Source organism: Spermophilus citellus, assembly GCF_964194105.1.
Source record: "Spermophilus citellus genome assembly, chromosome: 6".
Taxonomy (NCBI): domain Eukaryota; kingdom Metazoa; phylum Chordata; class Mammalia; order Rodentia; family Sciuridae; genus Spermophilus; species Spermophilus citellus.
Genome location: NC_138187.1, coordinates 27,992,577 through 28,012,320, shown reverse-complemented (window position 1 = coordinate 28,012,320; position 19,744 = coordinate 27,992,577). Strand labels below are relative to the sequence as shown.

Here is a 19,744-nt window from a genome sequence, read left to right as displayed (position 1 = left end):
GGGGCAGGTCCTGTTCCAGGATGTATGGTGTGAGTCTGTCAGGCTGATAACTGAGGTCTGGGCCAGGGAGCAGAGGGACTAGAGCTGGACGTGCAGTGTGAACAGGCACTAGGCACTGAGCAGGGGCTGAGCCCTTTGCGGGTGGCTGGAGGGGAGGCTTAGGGCCTGGGGAGCTCCACCCTAGAGTGATATCTGTCCCAGGGATCAGGTTGCAGGCCTCGCCTCTGTCAAGGCATTGGCCACTTAACCTGGAATGAGGGTAGGACTTTGGAACTGTCCTCATAGGAAAGGCTGGATGTTGCCCACTGAATGGCCAGATGGAGATGTTGGCATGTGTGCCGGGGGAGATTGGGGTCCTTTGCATCTGAGCCCCTTCTGTTAATGCCCACGGTCACCCCAAGTTCTAAGGCCATGTCACTGCAGCCAGTGAGAAATGGCAAACATAAGCCTGCAGTACAGATACAAATGTTTATTCTACATAAAAATTCCACAAAATGGGCAGCTGGTTGTACCAAGACCTTTGGTGAAGGGGTGGAGGAGAAGCCGCAGTTCAAGAAGGCAACACGGACAGTGGTCACAGTCACTGGGCGGGAGCAAAGCCGAGGGATGCAGGGCACTCTGCGCGGCCCCGCCCTGCTGCATGCACTTGCATGCACACTCCCTGCCTGTCCACAAGGCAGGGGTCTGGGGGGGGCACGCTCTGACCTGAAGCCCCAAGATGGCAGGGGAGGGAGGGAGCCCTCCATGACTGGCTGCTGAATACTGCATCAGGGACAACTGACACCATGTGGCACATCAGTGGGGGACAGCAAGGGCAGGATGAGACTGCAGGCCTGAGTGACATCTGGCTTCTGGGAGCATGGAAGAGCAGGGACCATTGTCCCCAACATGCAGTGCTGGCTTAAGGTCCCAACTGATGAGGCCTATTGGGACAGTGGCTGACCCAAGCTGCAGCCTTCATGGGGAAAGGCCTGATGGAGCCTGTTCTGCCTTCCCAGCGCCAAGGGTCACCGGCACCTGGGCACAAGCCAGCCAGCCTCTTCTGGGGTCCCATCTTCCAGTGGGTCACCTGGGGTCCCACCTACCCCAAAGAAATTGCTCCTGGGGCTGAGGGCTATGCAAAGGGAGGCTGAGGCTGAGGACCTGCTGGGCTTTGCCCCAGGTAGGAGAGGGAGCCTGATCTTGGCGAGCCAGCAGCCATGGCACCCTGAGCCTCCTGGCAGTGGTCAGCTAATAGAGGCTTAGTGCTGGGCTATCCCTCAGGGGCACCCTCCCCTAACCCAAAAAGCAGCACCATGTGGTCAGCTGGTCCCCACCCTTCAGGGGGCTTGGCTTGGGGGAACAGCTGGAGAGGCCAAAGGATAGAGAAGATGGGCAGGTGAGGTGGAAGCCAGGTGGGGATCCGGAAGCAGCCCAGATCCCAAGCCAGGGCAGTATGTGCCAGCTGCCAGCCCTGCCTGGTCAAGGTGCAGCAAGCTGGGTAAGACCTGGGTCTTCTCTGCATGGACCCATCCCTAGCCCCCCGTTCTTCCCTGCCCTGCTCCCCTCTGCCTCCTCTACAGACACACACTGTCACAAATCATGCACACAACACGGCTCAGGGCAGAGTCAGGAGAGGGAAGCCCAGGGCAGAGAGGGGCAGTATGGGGTGGGGTGGGGGCGTCTGAGCCAGGAGGCGGGGTGGGAGGGCGACCCAGCCAGGCAGCAGCAGCCAGGGCTCCTCGGGATGGCCCGTCCAGAGTACAGCGGCAGGTGGGTAGTTTCTATCCGAAGATGCCTCCAAAGGTAGAGGCGATGACGATGCCCAGGATCACACAGCAGATGATGATCATGATTTTCTTCTGCAAGAGGGAGAGGCAGGCATTGCTGGAGAGGGACTAGAACGAGGACCAAGGACCAGAGGATCTGGGGGATCTCAGGGAAGGGGTGACAGCCAGGGAGTGTGTAGTGATGGGTGGTGAAGGCTCTGGCTGGAGCTTGGTGGGGGTGGAGTAGCTGCAGAATGGGGAGGGTGCTCGATGGACCCCAGCTCCAGTGGGTGCTCGCTACTGACCCGGCGCGCCTTGCTCTGGTACTTGACAGCCTTCTTGGTGTCAGACACGGCCCTCTCCACGTAGTCCACTGCGTGCTCCACATTGTACTCGATCCTGTCAATCATCTCCCCCTGCAGGGCCAGGGGTGTCCGGGCTCCAGAGGGCTCCCTCTTCAGGGAGGCAGCTCAGGGCAGGGCACCAGAAGAAAACCCTAAAGGGAAAGAGAGAAGGGGGCTTGGGGAGGCCCAGCTGCAACGTCTCACCTGTGACCCCCAGGAAAGGCACCCTGGCTGGGCACACAGGCTTCTGGGACAACTCCCACCTCTTCCTACAGAGCAGCCATCTGGGGTTGGAACCAGCCATGCAGTCTCAGCCAAGGGATGGGGACTAACCATGCAGAGAATGCTAGCTAGGACCCTGACACCTCCCACCCCGATGCCCAGCAGAGGAAGATGGGTGCAGGAGTGTGTGGGCTGGAGTCTGACCCTGCCCTGGCCACAGCTCATGAGGTGACTACTGAGGAGTCCCCACTCCATCCTCCTTGGGTACAATGGTTCCATCCAGTTCTTGTTTAAGACCCCTTTCCCAGCCCTGGGTCCTGGAATCTGGCCTCATGCTCCTTCCAGGGGCCAATGTGACTTCGACACAAGACTCCAGGCAAAGGTGTTTGTCCTCCTAGGAATCAGACCAGAAACTATGCAACTCCAAAAAGAAAATGTAGGGTCAGCACTCCAGCATACAGGCTCAGGTTACGACTCTCTCAATAGGACCCCCAGAGCTCAGGAAATAATGCCAAGAATTAATAAATGGGATGGCATCAAATAAAAAAGCCTCTGCACAGCACTCCTCAGTATTGTATCCTGAAGAATTAAAGTCATCCTACTACCGTGACACATGCAGACCGTGTTTACAGCAGCACAATTCGTAATAGCCAAACTGTGGAACCAGCCTAGGTGTCCATCAATGGATGATGGATAAAGAAAATGCGGCATTTATACACAATGGCATTTTACTGAGCCATAAAGAAAAACGAAATTATGTCATTTGCAGGAAAACGGATGGAACTTAAGAACAATAAGTGAAGATAGCCAAACTCAGACTGTCAAAGGTTGAATGTTTTGTCTCATGTGGAAGCTGGAAAAGAAAAAGAAAAAGGAAGGGGGGACCTTATGAAGCTCCAAGGGCGAGAAGCCAGGCAAGGAGGGAGGGGAGGGGGACACCAGGGGTAACAGCAGCTTGTAGGAATGTGTAACAAGGAATCTCGCCATTACCTACACTGTAATCACCACCAGAAAACCCAGGGGAAGAGGAAAAACTGTGACTCCCCCTCCAACTCCATGGCCTTCACTCGTGACCATGTCACCATGGTCTGTCTTTCCAGGATGCAGCCTCCCCACTTCTGATTTCTTGTCACTCCCATACCAAACACCCCCCATCGAGAGGCACCTCCAGGTCCCAGCACAGCCTACTGAGGCGTCTCCATCCAGCAGGGTCTCCCTGTCCCGTTCCTCCAGTAAGTCCAGCTCCTGCCTGACTGGGGACCTGGGGAGTGCTGGTCCCCTGGCCTGGGCCAGCTCATCTCTCCTCCCCTGCGAAGTCTTCATGGCTGGCTCCTTTCATCTCTTGGCATCAGTGCAAATGCCCCTCCTCTGGCCTTCCCTGACTCACTCCATGCTTAGAGGCCATCAGGTCACCCAGCATAGTGCCCCCACGTGTGGCCCTCAGACCAGAAGCACTGCATTGCATTGCTGTTGGGCTTGTGAGAACACATGTCCAGGCCTCTGCCTCAGCCGCCCAGTCTCTGGGCACGGGGACCAGGAGACCTGCAACAAGCCTTCCAGGTGACCCCAGGCACTTCCAAGTCTGAGCATCAGTGTTGCACTCTGCCTCCCCCTAGTGGCTCCTGAGCACCTGGTGCCAGAACACTCCACTCGCTCTTTACTGATGCTGCTCTTTCACTCAAGAGCCACTGGCTCCAGGAAGCAGGTCCTTCACTGCTATCCCTCCAGCTCCTAGAAAAGCATCTATCTAGTCCATGGTGGCCCCTGATAAATAGCCAAGGAACAGACAGGCAGGGCTGGGGGTCATGCAAGGCCATGCAGAGGAGGGGGTGCACAGGGCCCTAGAGGCACTGCCCACAGCTGGTGGCTTGTTACCTGAGGACTTGTTCCCTCCCGAGCAGGGCAGCGTGTTGGACAGAAAGGGGAAGGTCAGTGCAGCCCTGCGTGCTGCTGGGGACTGGGAGGCGGCAGCGAGGACTGGGCACTCACCTGGCTCTCAACCAGCATGGCCATGTCCATGAACATGTCATGTAGCTCACGGATGCTGTTCTCCAGCTTGATGATCTCACTGTGCCGGGTCTCGATCTCGCTCAGAGCCTGTTTCGAGATGCTGGAGTCCATGATGATCTAGGGGTTGGAGCAGTGAGCTGAGGCCTGGGGCCCAGGATGAGGAGGGCAGAGGCCACAGAGGAAGGCAGCTGGGATGGCAGAGCTGGTCTGGAAGCTGGGCTTCCTCTCCAGCCATGACCCTCCCGCCTCCTACTGGTCCTCCATTATATGAGCTGTCACCTAATTTCTCTGTGACTCAATTTCCCACCTGTAATAGGGCTGATAACACTCCCCACCTGTGCCTGCCACAGAGTGAGCAACAGTCCTTAAGCTGCCTTTCCTCCACGCCCCTCCCTTCTGGAACTCACACCCAGTGCCACCTCCTTTGGGAGGTTCCTCCTGCTTGGCAGGGCACAGAGCTTCACTGGAAAGTAGAGATGGCTAAATGTCCTCCATGAGAGGAAGCTGGTCCTGAGGACGATGGGAGAAGCCCAGGCAACGATCAGGGACAGCAAGGAAGTGGGTCCAATTGAGGCACCAAGGGCACAGGTCTCGCAGCCACTCTCCCTACATTTATGTGACCTCAGCCTGGCCCCTTCCCTCTTCTAACACCTGCCCTAGGGTGTCTGTGTCCAAACAGACCAGGCCCAGTGCTTTGAGCACACAGCTGGGGTGAGGACGGGGCTAGTGTTGGTAGGAGAGGTGGCGTCACACTCACCCCAGAGGCAAAGATCGCGGGGTTCCCACTCTCCAGCATGTCCTCCAATTCCTCACTGGTCGTGGTCCTGCCGGCTACAGGTGGGGTCACTCTGAGCCAGGCCCTCTCCAGGGTGCTCACTGGCAGCCCGGGCCCCACCCTGTCCCTCCAGGCCCTGCCCCGTCCCTCCAGGCCCGGCCCCACCACTCACTGATCTCCAGCTGCCTCTGGATGCGGCCCTTGCAGCGCTCACGGTAGTCAGACTGCGTGGCGTTGTACTCGGACATGACCTCCACAAACTTTCGGGACAGCGTGGAGTGCTGGGAATCCGAGACAGGAGAACAGGTGTCAGGCCCACCGCGACCTGGGGCCTCAGGTGCCCGCCCGCCCTGGAGTCCAGGCACACCTGTGTCTTCCGGATCCTTAGGTCTGCGGAGGAGCGGTTCAGGCCCTCCTCCTGCTCGATGCTCTGCTCGATGCCTGGGGGTGGGGGACACAGGGCTGCTGGGCCACAACCTGTCCCACTCACCACCGTCCCCAGCCCGCCCAGGATCTGGCGTCCCATAGCCAGCAGAGGTAGGGGTGCAGTGGTCTATGAGTGACCTGAATGGTGATACGGGAAGTAGAAGGGGGCCACCTGTGAGGCCTTGGGCACACCCCAATATCTGCGTCTACTGGGTGCTGGGTCTGGTGGCTCCGACCACCCTCTGCCCCTGCTGCTCGCTTTCTGCCAGGAAGGCCAAGGCCATGTCCAGAGTGGGATGCGCCAGGTGCTGTGAGTGAATAGGGAGCCAAGACCCAGTGCCCCCCTCCTGGTGGGGGGTGATCAGTGGACTCACTCTTCAACTTGGAACGAACTTTGTTTGCCGTCTTCTTGATGTCGGACATGAGCTCCTCCAGCTCCTCCTTGGTCTCTGGGGAGGCACAAGGGGTGGGGTGTGGATACCTGGGTCATCCCTGCCTATATTGGGGGTCTATCTCCCTCACTGTGGGCCTGGAGGGGGCCTCCCCTCCCCTGGGCCAAGGCTCTGCCTGTACCCCCAATCCCAGGCCAGGCCCGGCAGCTGCAGCCCACACCCCTTGCACTGCCTTCGGAGGCACCTCCTTCCTCCTTCACTGGCTCCCTCACCCCCTGGAGATAACAGATGGGTCTAAATTTAAGGCAGAAATAATTGTGGAGCAGCTGGCAAGGCTGGAGTTGGCACCGGGGAGCATTTACTCGACGCCTGCATGAGTCGGAGGTGGGGGTGCAAGCTCACCTCGCCGTACCTGGTGGCTCAAAAGGGCATGTGGCCAGCCAGTGGGCTGACACAGGCCAGGCTGGGAGGAGCCTCCCCCAACCTGCATCCCCTGGAGTCTCAGCCACAGGTGCCTGATAGGGCAGATCGGGGTCTCCTCACAAAGCTGCCCCACCCCTAGGTGCCAAGCTGGGGGAGGAGGCACCTGGCCTGTGGGGGGAGCTGAGGAAGAGGTCCAGAGGCAGGTTCCCTGGACACAGCTGGCCTGGAGGTGACAGGTCGCTGGGGCCATGAGGTGAAGGAGGAGGAGGGCAGCAACATGGTGCTCTGGCTCTTGTTCTAACCAGGACCACCCTCCTAGGCTGGCAGAGGCCCTGGGGGTGCACAGCTCGGCCCTCCCTGAGGGGTTGGCCACCCTCCGCTGGGGTGCTCCTGGCATGCCCAAGCCCCAGGCAACCCCTAGGACTCCCCAGAAGGTGGGACCGGAGACGGGTCTCAACGTGGTGTCAGGAAGGGCCTAGGCAGGGGTCATCTCCCAAGGGGAACTTGAGTGGGGTGGAGCAGGGTCTCCGTAAAGCGGGGGTGGCGCCTCCTCCGTGCAAACAGAGGGAAACTTGGTTACCAGCTGCTCTGACGTCTCAGCCTCTTTTGCTCAGACCCAAAATAGCCCAGCCGGATGGCGGCCCCCAGAGGCAGCAATGCCAGCCTTGGCCCAGGAAAGCCCCCCACCCCCTGCCAACCTGCCCAACTCCGCTCAGCCCTGACGCCCCATGAGGAGCCCCCTCCCCTTGCTGCGTGCCTGGATCTCAGCCAGATCTCGACTGCTCAGTTCACAGGCACAGTCCCCACCCTGGCACACAGTGGGAGAAGTACAGACAGTGGCACGGGGGCCTGAGGGTGGCTGCTGAGAGGCTCCACTGCCCTGCTACCCCATGGGGCAGCTAAGGGTGCTCTGTTCTCACTCACAGTCACCACCTGACCCTTGGCAGGAGCAATCACACAGGGTCATGCAGTGACTCAGGTACAGATGGGCAGAGAGACACATCATGACCTATCTGTCCTGGATACATCCCTGGGGAGGGGGTAAAGCATGATAGTTGCACTGGCATGTCCCCTGCCCTGGAGGTCTCTCTCCTGTGCTTCCTCATAGGCCTTCCAGAGAAGCTGGAGGGGCAGGAGGTAAGCAGGCTGCAAGGAGCAGAGTGCCTGGAGGCATTAGGGTCTGGGTCCAGCCACAGGGGGCCAATCTCTGCCAGCTTGGGGGGGTGAATGCCCCTCCAGGGAGACGATCCTGGGCGGGTCTGCTCATGGCAGCCTGGCGCACACTGGTGTATTAATCAGTATCTCAACAGGAATGAGAGGGCCGGAGCAGGGGAACCATCAGGGGACAGGGTGGAATCCCGGCGTACACAGGCTCCTTGTGCAGAGGGAGAGGTGACTTCCTGGACCCGTGAGAATGCCCAGCTCCTGGGTACCAAGTGGCCAGGTGCCAGGGTTGCCAGCTCTTGCCGGAAGCTCTGCCTGCCTGGCCAGCATGCCCTCCCACAGCAGCCATCTGCTCCCCAGGGAGGCGGCCAGGGGCGGGGCCGGCAGGGCGGCCTCCTATTGATCAGAGACTGCTCCCTCCCTCTCAGAATCCTGGGCAGGGCAGTGGCCAGACCTGTGGCCTTAGGAAAAAACCAGGGTACTCAGGGAGGGTGGTGCTGATCACGTGACACCCCCCCCCCCCGCCCACGGGAGGGTGCCCCTCCCACAACCCAAGACTTCCTAGGAGTCCCAGATCCAACTGGTGGCCGTGGGCACTGGCCCCTTGACCCCAGGACAACCGCTGCTTCGTCAGCCGCCTGCAGTTCGGGATGCCAGGGTCTGTACCCCCGTCAGTCCTGTCCCATCCCCAGGGCCCCACTCACTCTCGTCAGGGTTGGGTGAGGCCAGGATGGCACTGTGCTTCCGCTTCACCTCCTCCACGTTCTCTGCGATCTTGTCGATGAAGCCCCGGATCTCCTCCACCTGGAGATCAAGGCCAGGGGGTCAGAAAAAAGCCCAGGAGGGATGGCATGGGCCCAGGGCCTGCTCAAAGCCAGGCTGGGTGGGAAGGTGGGGGGGTAGGCGTGAGCTCAGCTCCGCTCTGAACTTCAACACCTCTGCCCGCCAGTGAGGTCATTCACAGGTGTACACGGGCTGCTGGGCCCACTCAGGGGGGAGAGTGGCCACCCAAGTCTTGGCAGGGCACAGGGAGACGCAGGGTGGGCTGGCTCCCACCTGCTCGAAGAACTCATCCATGAAGCGGTCTCGGTCCACGGTGACTGTGACATCATCATCATCGTCGCTGTCCTTGGCCTGCACAGGGTTGTGCATAAATGAGGGAACCCATGTAAGATCCCCAAGTCCCACTGGACCTGGGACTCCAAGCTGCAGGGCATCTGTGAGGATGTAGCAGTGCCAACCACCCACCTCCCTCAGGGGGGGCCTTTGGGCAGGGACAGGGACAGTCCTGCCTGTGCCCTCGTCTCTCAGCCACAGTGAGACCTGGAGTATCCCTGAGCATGCAGCCTAAGAGAGTGGCCTTGGCCGTCAAGTTGGTAAAGGGACCAGGTCTCCACCTCCAGACTAGGAACTCCCTCCCAGTGGCTCACAGGCCCTGCCATGGGGCGGGCAGCCCAACCTCAAGGTGCAGTCCCCCGACTCAGTGGCCCCAAAATTGAAGTGAGCCCACAAGTTGGCTGGGCCTCTGGCTGGCCCCTCTAGGTCCCCAGGCTGGCTGAGACAGACTGCCTGCCAGCAGGTCCTCCTCTCTCCAGCCCTGTGGTCTTAGTTAAGCCCAGCGTTCCCAAGGTCCCTTCCTGGTTGGCCCCTGCTGGGGAGCCTACTGCTCCTCTGAGGCCTGGGCGTCACTGAATCCTGCCTCGCAAGGTGGACGCCACCTCCACAGCACCCAGCCAGGCCTGCGCGATGCCGTGTCAGCCTGGCCAGCTCAGGTTTCTTAGGGCTCTCACTCCTTGTCAGCCTCCATGTTGGACCCAGATGCTCCTTCCTTCCAACACAGAGCGGGGCCAGCAGGCAGGAGGGGCAGGTCACAGGTGTGGCCCCACCCTGCTGCCCCAAGAGCACCTGCACGATAGCTACCGGTCATGAGAGGGGGAATCCCGTCTCTGCTCTGCTGGCCGCAGTCATGACTGTCCACCCAACACCTGGAGTCAGCCGAGGCCAGCCCACTCTGCTGCCCAAGGTCCCTCTCCAGAGCCAAAGCATGGAGAGGCAGGGTGGCTGCCCAGGGCATGGGGCACTGCCTCTCAGACTGGGGCTCAGGGCCCTTCGGGGGGCAGGCACTGCCTGACTCTCTCATCAGGTGGGGGTCAAGGGTCAAGGAAATCTGACGGAACCATTGTGCTGGGCCCAGGACAGACACTGCCCACTGAGGGTCATCCTTCTGTCTGTTTGCACCTCTGTGAAATGGGGACACTGATGGCTAGCTGCAAGGAGAGGACTGAGGAGGGTGGATGACAGAGATGTTCAAGGGCCCCACCAAGACCCTGCCACGTGGGGACCCACCAAGAGAGGACAGGAGGCTGGGAGCTATCTGGAGGCAGCTCCAGGGCCTCCTCCCATCAAAGATCACACCTCCTCCCCCAGCTGCTAAAATAAACCCCCGCTCCCTCTCCCCACAATGTGTGCGGCTGCTGCCAGGTGGCTGCCCCTCCCCCAGGCCCACCCAAAGACACAGAGAATCAGGCGCCATTTTCATACTTGTGGACCAAGCCAGACCCAGGAATCGTCAGAGAGCATTTTCTAGGGAAACTGAGGCCCAGGGCAGCCCCAGGAACCCCACTCTGTCCTGGGTGGCCAGGCAGGTTGGGAAGTGGTCCCAAGGGTTCCTGCCACTGGAGAATCCTGCCCCCTCTGCTCTTCTGGTGCCGAGAAGGATGAGGATGGGAAGGGGTGGAAGGAGAGGGTTCCAGCTCCTTTTCCAGCAAGAAGAACGTCCAGAGGTGACAGGCAGTGCCAGCCCTGCCGAGCCCCTGGGATCTGGACTGGCGCCTCTCTGGACCTCGACCTGCCCATCGGTCAAACAGACCCCATCCTCTCCAGCAACCAGTGAGCGCCAACCTGCCCTCTAGGCCTCCCTGGAGGGCCGAAGGCTGGAGGAGGAAGTTCCTAAGTCAGAGCTGGCGGCGGAGGTGCACGGCCTCCTCCAGGCCCTGACTGAGAGGGCAGAGCTGGAAGGGGCCCAGGTCCACCTTAGAGATGGCATTCAGGGTGGCCTCCAAGCCGATCAGGATTTAGGGCCCGACCTCACAGCTGCAGTCAAACCAGCTGTGGCCCCTTGAGGGGATGCTCCAAGGACATGGTGGGCACCTTCCCCTCAGGACCTCCCACTCCTCCGCCACCCTGGGTCCGCGCATTTCTCTGGCTTGGAATGGGAGATGTCCCTCCCAAACAGGACCTCGCTCCTCTGGTCTCCCACACACGATCCACAGCCCTACATGAACCAGAGCTGCAGACTCTCAGGCCCCAAAGGACCTGAGAAGTCCCATGGCCTCAACTTCTAGCCTCAGCTAGCATGCCTCCTGTGACAGAGAGCTCACTAGCTTTCCGGGGCATCTCTGCACATCTTAGGCAGACTCCACTATTAGATATTCCTTCCCTTTCCTGTGTTTTGGCCCAAGGTAGAATTCCAAGGACATTTTATTTATAGACAAGTTCTCACTAAGTGGACCAGGTTGGACTTGAACTTGTGATTCTCCTGCCTTAGCCTCCCAAGTAGCTGGGATGTGCCACTGTGTCCTGCCTCCTTCCTCTTTCTAGATGGTCTACCTTTATTAATGTAACCAGAGATGATACAGGTGATCGTGTAGTGCTTCCCAACAAGGAAAACCCTAAGCCTTTTCCCACCAGTGTGTGAGTTGGATTTGGGGCTCAAGTGAAGGACTTTTTTCCTGCTTTGTGTCTTTGTTTATGCTCTCTGTCACAGCAGGCATGCTAGCTGAGGCTAGAAGTTGAGGCCACGGGACTTCTCAGGTCCTTTGGGGCCTGAGAGTCTGCAGCTCTGGTTCTTGTAGGGCTGGGAATCGTGTGTAGGAGACCAGAGGAGCGAGGTTTGTGAGATGCTGGTGGCTCTTGACCGATGCTCTTTGCAACCTCAGCTACATCCAGGCCAGAGCTTGTGGCATCTTCCTAGAGACACCCTCAGAAAACTCAGACCCTCGCTCAGCTCACTGGGCGGTGAATTAAATGCAAGCCCCTGGGGTGTTGGATATCAGAGCCCTACCTGCCTCTCTCACCTCCCAACCCTCCCACATGCTTGACCAAGACAGAATGGGGTGATGTGGTGGGCCTGCTCGTCCTGGTGCCTTGGCCAGGATGGGCGCCGTACAGGCTCGTGAATAGGGCAGCCAGGCATGTTTGGGGGATTGGGTCTCCAGCTCCCTTGGGAATCTGCAGCCCCCTGAGCGGCAGCAGAAAGTCTGGAAAGGGGGCTGGGTTCACAGAGGGGCTGGCGGGGCACTCAGCCAGGAATAAGGCAGGTGGTATGGTATGCTGCAGCCAGGGACGTGGAGGCAGGAGAACACCCGGGGCTCTGTCTGCCCAGGAGACAAGACTGGTACAATGGGGGCACAACAGGGGCACCCCGGGCACAGAGGTGACAGCTGGAGTTGCAGGGCAGCTGCAGGCTCAAGGGCCCAAGTGGGCTGGACAGATGTGCCCAAGTACCACATGGGCATCTTGCCAGCCACCTGGCCAGCGCTAGATTCCACCTTTCTCCAAAGCCCTCTCCTTAAGCCCCCAGCTCAGAACCCACTCTGCTCCAGGCCCCCAAGCCAGAAATCTGGGGGCACCCCGTTCTCCCTCCTCACAGCCACCAACCTCCCATTTGTCTGGGTGGGTTTTCTTTCTTTCTTTCCCTGCCACCCCTCCTTTTTTGTGGTCCAGCAACAGAATCCCCTGCTCCCCAGGTTCCACCCAGAGGGCTGAATGGGGGCTGTGGGGCGGGGCTGGTGACCCCGCGCCCCAGGGCAATGCTGCTGGCTCTCCTCCTCTGGCCAAGCAGTCCAGCTCTAGCCTCATCTCCCCAGCCTAAGCTGGAAGCCAGAGCTGCCCCCACCACAGAGGCCATCAGAAGACCCCCCTTGGGAGCCACGGTGGGCAGAAGGCCCCAGGCTTGCCCTGGCTGATGCAGGCAGCCCCGGTGGTCTTCCTGGCAGAGGCTGCAGGATTCCAGGACAGCTTCCTGACCAGTGTCTGATTCCTTGGCCACGGCCTCCAGCCGTCCCGGCGATGGCGCCTGGCCAACCAGCAGGTTGATTCGTCACTGCTCAGCCCAGCGCCCGCTGCTGTCTGCCTCCGGGGCTATTTTTTTCCCTTCCTCTTTTTAATGACTAATCAAAGTCAATACCACTAGTGCAGCAAGGCCCAGAGACCAATCAGGATGTGCAAGAGGCCACTCTGGGTCTCCAGGAAAGCAGGCTCCCTCTGTGGTCCGGCCTCTCTCCTCCCCACGGCTGGGTCTGTGGTCTGGGTGCTCCCTGTGCCTCCCATGCCAGGTCCCCAGGCGGCAGATGCCCCTTCACAGGGCCCCAGAGAGCTCAGGGAGGTACTTCCCGCCCTGGAAAGGGGCTGGGCTCTGCTGTGTGACCTTGGATAAACCTTGGGCCCTTTCTGAACCTCACTTTTGTGGTGCTTAAAACAGGAGGCTAGACTGGACAGACCTGCAGGGCCCCCTCCGTCTGCACCCTGGGTGGGGGGATGTGCCCAAAGTCCCTGTTTATTCTCAGATCCTCAAAGGAGCTGATGGAAGGCCAGGAGGGAGACTCTGCCCGGCTCCTGTTCCTGCCTCCTCTGTGGGCAAGGAGTACTGGCTCCATTGTACAGATGGGGAAGCGAGCTGAGCAGCTGAGGCTGAGGTAGCAGAGGCCAGCTGGGGGCTGGGGTTCCTGGCTGCCCCAGGGAGCCCGGCCTGCTATAGACCTCAGGGGGCCCTGGGAGGCCCTGTGCAGGGCCACCAGCCCATATCTCTTGCTTGGACAATCCGAACCCTTGGCTTTCCTCAGCTGGCCCCTCCTTTTGGATCACCCCTCTCCTCCTAAGTCCAGCTTCCCTTTCTGGGCCCTCCCAGGGTTGAGGTGGCCCAACCCGCCCTCTGTGGTCACTCTTTGCCTCTTATGGCAGCTCCCACATGACCCGCGTGGCCCAGTGTATGCAGGAAGGTGTGTGGGCGCTCTGGGGAGTCCCCTGGGCAGAAGTCAGGAAGGCCTCTGAGTCAGGGGGGTAGGGGCAGCTACATGCCAGGGTGTGGTTGCCTAGGGAACCCTACCCCAAAGTCTGCCTGGCTCTGTCACCTGTCTCCCTTCTGAGGTCACCTGCACCCCAGGGGCTAACCTTCTGGTCTCCGAGGGCCTGCTGCAGAGTTGAAGCCCCTAACCTGGTCCCCATGGTCCCCTCACTATGGCCTACAGAGCAGGGAGGATCTGCCCAGGAGGGTGGAGGCTGGGGAAGGCTGGAGGGCCGGGCCTGGCCTGCGGAGCTGAGGAAGCTCGCCAGCTCCTTCTCCAAGTGTGACTTTTATAAATAAGCTCCCGTCGCCTTCCTTCCAAATGTGGTGGCGTTGGGTGGGGGAGAGGAGGGAGGAGGAGGAGGAGGAGGAGGGAGGCAGGAGGCTGGGGCCATGACAGCTGCTGTCCTAGGCGCTGCCTCTGTCCAGCCTGGCCACCACTGGCCTCTTCATTCCTAGAGTTCCTGGGGTTTAAAGATTCCCCCAAATATGCAGCTGAAGTCAGGGGACTGGGGACCACACCTCTCGCCCTGAGAAGCTGGGATCTAGGTTTTCCTATTTCCATTTCACAGGTGGATGCCCCAGGCCTGGAGAGAGAAAGGGACTTCTAGGAAGGTCTGACTAGTCACCCCAGCCAGAGAGGGCTCCTGCCAGCCGCCCTGGAGCTGCTAGAAACCCTCCACAGCAGGGCTGGTGACAATGAGGTCAGCTTTCATAGGCTCTGAGTGCCTGGGGTGGGGCTGGGGTGCCTGGAGAGCGCCTCAGACAATTCAAAGCCAAATCAAGTCCCACTGTCTGAGGGACCACTCAGGCTCATCTGGGAGCAGGGCAAAGATCTGGATTCAAGTTCAATCCAAGCTCTCTTGGGGCTCCCCAGTCCTTGCCAGGAACCAGCAAGGCCCCTTTCTACCACCCTTCCCTCCATCTATCAGTTTTCCTGTGCCTCAGTCTCCTCTTCAGCAGAGGGGATGACGGCCAATGGACCAGGGGCCACCATCAGGTGTATGGGACTCTGTGCCCCTGACCACTCAGCTCCCACGCAGTCCCTCAAGGGACCCACCAGGCACCCTGACATGGACAAATACAGCTCACAGCTGTTCGTCCTGGGCTGACACGCTTCCGACTCAACACTGCATAGGAAACTTGAGAGCGTTTAGAGACCTCAGACGACAGGAGGAGGCATCTTCTTCCTCTGAGACCTCCTGGGGTTCACAGAGGGGCTGGCGGGGCACTCAGCCAGGAATAAGGCAGGTGGTATGGTATGCTGCAGCCAGGGACGTGGAGGCAGGAGAACACCCAGGGCTCTGTCTGCCCAGGAGACAAGACTGGTACAATGGGGGCACAACAGGGGCACCCCGGGCACAGAGGCAGTTAGCCTCTGGGCAGAGCACAAGCCAAGGGGTCAAAAGCTCAAGGACACTTCAAACTTTGCATATAAGGGGACCTAGGGCTCGGGCTCTAAGTGGGGCACAGACGGAGGATTCTGGGGAGCCACTGAAGTAGGGTGGCACCCACAGATCAATGGGTGGGGTCAGTCAGGGGATCAGATGAGACAACCTGGTACTGAGCCTGACTGGCCCCTCCCACAGGCAGGCTTCATTTCTTCCACTGCCCCCCACAGCCCTCCCTGCCATCCTTAATTGCAGAGGCCAGGGGAAGGGGAGCCCCGTTGACAAGGAGCAGGTGGCAGGAGATCCCCGTCTGGGCTGGGGGTCGGTGGGCTCGGAGTCAGAACCTCTGTGCATCCTCCCACTGTCCCCGGAAACCCCGCCCCTGGAACCACACCCCAGGGGCCTCCAGACACAGGTGGGAAACCAGACGGAGGTCGCAGGCAGACCAGGGGATCCGGGAAGGGGCTGGAAATGCCAGGCTGAGCTCCCGGGAAGCCTGAAGGTGGGCGGGGAACAGGTGTGACCCCCTCCCCAACCCGGGGTGGGCAGAGGATCCGACCGCGACCCGGCGGACAGGGAGCCACAGGTGCTGGGCGGGAGCCACAGGTGCTGGGCTGCGCGGCTCCCTCCGAGGAGGCCACCCGCACCCGGGGCCGGGCTCTGCGGCGGGGCTCCGTGCGGGGGGCCGCCCCGGGCCGGTTCCCACTGCGGTCCTGCCGATCCTGCCGTGTGTCTACACCGAGGGGGACGAAGGCTCGGCGCGAGGGGCAGTGGAGCTACAGAGGCAAGACCTGCTCCGCTGACGAGGAGAGGTCAGGCTTCCGTCCCGCCACCGAAACCCCACGACAACCCCAGGGCCCCCCAAACCAGGGGCGCCGGAAAGTTTGTCCAGGACCCCAGGCCCCGGCCTCCCGTCCACCGGCCAAAGCGGCCGAGCTGGCGCGAGCCCATGACCCCAGTGGGTCCGAGGGGCGGGACCCGGAGGGGGTCGGGGTCCCCGCCCGCAGGCTCCCTCCTGGGGGGCGCCCGGGCTGTGCCCCAGGGCCGTGCGAGGCGGGCGGGAGAGCGCGGCGCGCCGGCGCCGGCGGACAGCGGCCGCGCGCGGGGCCGGACTCACAGTGCGGAGCTCCTGGGTTCGGTCCTTCATGCTCCCGGGAGTGGCAGCGGCGCCGGCTGCAGCCGAGTGAGCCCCGCATGCGCGGCGGCCGCCCCGCGGCTGCGCAGCGCCTGCCCGGCCCCGCCCCGGCCCCCGGGACCCCGGCCCAGCCCAGCCGGCCCCGCCCAGCGCCGTCCGCGCCCGGCCTGGCCCCGCCCCCAGACCGCCCCCAGACCGCAGCCTGCGGTGTCCTACCCTCCCCAGGCAGGATCCCCTCAGAGGATGGAGTCCCAGAGCCCTTGTTCCTCCCCTGCCCCAGCCCCCTTTCCAGTCGGCCACTCGGCGTCCTCGGTCTGGACCCTGGATCCTCACTCCAGAACTTGTCACTTCGCCCCGGTTTGGCTAGAGATTGGAACTCCCTCCTTGACTTTATTGACTAGGGACCCCCTGCGCCCCTTCCTTCCTTTACTCAAAGTCCCCCCACACACACACACCGAGAGTTCCAGCCTCTGAGCCCCTGCTCTTCCACTTCTCCCATCATCTCCTCCAGACACAGGCTCTGGGCCCCTCTTTCCCCAGAACTTCTCAGTTTAATCTGTCCCATGCTGGGTGACCGCCCTTTTTTTCTTAAATTTCTACGCCTAGCAGAATGTAGGAAGCCCTTGATCTTTGGGAAAGGGAGATTTAAGTTACAGGTCCCTCCTTCCCCTTTTCCCACTTCCCCAACCCTGAGCCCCAGGCCTGAGGTCCTACTTCCTATCTGGAAGCTGGAGCAGCTTAGACTGGGGCCCAGGTTCCTGTTGAATCAATGGGAAGATCTTAGTAGTACCTGCGGAGGACTGGAAGTGGGGGCTAGTCAGGAACAGATGTAACCTTTAGGTCCCTGCCAGCATCTGTTGCAGGAGTACACGTGAACGCACACACACATACACTCACACCAGCATCCCCTTGAGTCCCAGCTGTCTCTTCTGTGTAGTGGCTCAGACCCTCTTAACCTCAAGCCAAGCACTCCCCTTTGCCTTACCCAGGGCTGCTAAGGCATTACTCTGGAGCCTGTCCAGCTCCTGCTGCCCAGTGTGTCTGGGCCTGGCACCTCTCCCAGACTTCCGGCACAGGTTAGCTGGCTGAGAGACAGGCTGGGGACACGCTCCAGCCTTCCCTTCTTCCTTGGAAAATCTGGCCCAGGGATGTAACCTGGCACTGAAGACAGTCTCGCTGCTTCTAGTTGTCCGGGTTTCAACCTTGAATGCCCTGCAGAGGCGGTGTCCGGGGCACCCCATGTGACTGATGAGAAACGAGGACCCACCTGCTAGAGGACCTTGCCCAGGGTTATGAGGAACAAGTGGCAGGGGAGGCTGCCTGGCTTCTGGTCCACTGAGCTTTCCTAGAGACCAGTCTGGCTGTCTGGGAAGTGGAGACAGCTCCTGGCCTCAGAGAGCCCTGGGGTCACCCAGCGTCAGTCATTGAGACACATGAAATGGTTGCATCAAAGAAGAATAAAGAAAGGTGTGGGAGCCCTTCACCCTAAACTCTGGTTTTCTGATATAAACCTTATACTTTATTCATTAATTCATCAAACACCACATGGGAAGCCATGTGCCGGGGCCCCTGCTCTGTACTGAGGGTGGTCCTGGTGAAGTAGGGCACCCAGATCTGGTTCTAATATGAGAGGGAGCCAGAGTGCCTTCCCAAAGGGTGACTGCCAGCGAGGATTGTGACCTAGACAACTGACATCGAGTAGGATGAGGGAGTGAGGTCGCAGCATCCTGGACAAAAGAAAGGCACAGGAAGTTGGGCATGGTGGTGCACACCTGTAATCCCAGAAATGAGGCAGGCTGAGGCAGGAGGATTGCAAATTTGAGGCCAGTCTTAGCAATTTCGTGAGAACTGAAGCAACTTAGTGAGACCTTGTCTCAAAATTAAAAAATAAGGGGGCTGGGGATGTGGCTCAAGGGGTAGCGCGCTCGCCTAGCATGCATGCAGCCCGGGTTGATCCTCAGCACCACATACAAACAAAGATGTTGTGTCCGCCGAAAACTAAAAAATAAATAAATAAAAAAATAAAAAGGCTGGGGATGTGGCTCAGTGACATGCACCCCAGGGTTAAACCCCTGCTACCAAAAAAGAAAGAAAGAAAATAGCAGGGGCAGGGGGGGGAGTGGGCATGCTCTTGGAGCATGTCAAGGGTCTACTGTAGTACTAAGTGAGCCTGAGTGGGCATAGATGGCACACAAGGCCAGGGAGGCAGGCCTTGAATGCTAAACTTTACTGTGTAGAGAAGGTGGAGCCTTGTGGGTTAGATTCCCATTCCTTTGTTTGAAAGGTATTTATTGAGCATCTACTCTGGGCTGGCTACTCTAGATTCTGGGGATAGGGCAGAAAACAAGCCAGACAAAAGTCCTTGCCCTCGTGGAGTCCTAGGTCTATAACATCACAGTGATGATAATGTGTTATAGGGAAGATAAAGTAGGGAACAAGGAATAGAGACTGCTGAGGCTGGGGAGGGGAATTTTAAATTCGATGGTCAGGTAGGCCCTTGCGTGTGCGGAAATTGAGAAGGGGGTAGGAGTGAGCCATGTATGGAGGGGCACTTTGGGTGGAGAGGGAACAGCTCGTGTGAGGACTGAGCTTGCCTGGCACACCTGGGTAAGAACCAGGAGGCCAGGAGGCCTGGTCCTCGCTGGACCACAGGGGGCAAGGACAAGCCCAGAAGGGGTGGAGCAATTGAGGGAGGGGGCAGGTCATGGAAGGCTTGTCCAAGAGGCATGGGGACCACAGGGGGCTTCTGAGTGAGGAGGGATGTAACCCTCTCTTGACTTTAACAGCCTGGCTCTGGGTTGAAAAGGGACAGATGGGGGTTGAGGGCAGAAGCAGGGGCACCTGCTAGGCGCAAGGTGACAGTGCTGGCCCAGGGCCATGGCGGTGGTGGAGGTGAGAAACGGTCATATTCTAGGTACCTGGGAAAGGTAGCGCCAATAGGACTAGCCTCCAGAATGAATGGGAAGGAGGTGACTTCAGATGGGGACATCTGGTGTTCGAGGGGTCTGCTTCAACGTGCAGGGGGGTTGCCCGGATGGCCCATGTGGGGTCCCAGCAGGGGCTGGAGGCTCGGAGTCAGGAATAGTCTCGCTCAGGTGGAGGTGGAAGTTATAGGCCACTGTCCAAGGAGTGCGTGTGTGCATATGTTCACGTGTGCGTGTGTGTTTGTGCGTGTGTGTGTGTGTGTGTGTGTGTGTGTGTGTAAGAATGCTCCACCTGGAATGTTTCCTGACAGACAATGGATGGATGGAGACAGAGGAGCCAGAAAAAGGGCCTGGGCTGAGTTAGACCCTGTGTGGAAGATGCCATGGGTCCCCCAGGGGGGCCGACCTCCTGTAATCTGGGACACTCCGTGGAGCGGGGGTGGGGGTATTTGGACTGGAAGTGGCCGGGTGGGGGATGGGGAAGGGTACTCCAGGGGGTAACCAAGGCAGGGATTGTGAGAGGGGGGCTCATTCTCCCTGGGGACCAGACCCCATGCCACACCCCTGTCCCCCTGCTGTCTGTTCTTCGATGTCCTGTCCCCACTGCAGTGAAGGGGGCAGCTGTAAGCCCCAATACCGGCTTCTGTTTCCGCCTCCCACTTGTGTGTGTGGAACTGGGGTGGAAGTGAGCTTCACCCTCCGCCTTCCAACAATTTTTTATTTTGA

The 19,744-nt window shown here is 59.9% G+C and overlaps 1 protein-coding gene across 3 annotated transcripts; it reads right to left on the bottom strand.

Moving 5' to 3' along the window:
* Nucleotides 1–449: 449 nt before the first annotated feature.
* STX1A (syntaxin 1A) lies at nt 450–16,159 on the bottom strand. 3 transcript variants are annotated; one of them, XM_081300477.1, is made up of 10 exons: nt 16,077–16,152; nt 8,561–8,638; nt 8,209–8,308; nt 5,900–5,974; nt 5,467–5,540; nt 5,272–5,380; nt 5,082–5,155; nt 4,304–4,441; nt 2,054–2,164; nt 450–1,841 (listed from the first exon to the last, which is right to left on the bottom strand). In XM_081300477.1, exons 1-10 carry the CDS (start codon nt 16,104–16,106, stop codon nt 1,764–1,766), a joined length of 867 nt encoding a protein of 288 aa, XP_081156603.1. In that variant the 5' UTR covers nt 16,107–16,152; the 3' UTR covers nt 450–1,763. The 3 variants fall into 3 exon arrangements, with proteins under 3 accessions (XP_081156603.1, XP_081156605.1, XP_081156604.1); XM_081300478.1 differs by lacking the exon at nt 450–1,841 and having other exon boundaries at nt 2,054–2,244; nt 16,077–16,159; XM_081300479.1 differs by lacking the exons at nt 8,561–8,638; nt 16,077–16,152 and having other exon boundaries at nt 5,467–5,663; nt 8,209–8,270.
* Between the last annotated feature and the right edge of the window lie 3,585 nt (nt 16,160–19,744).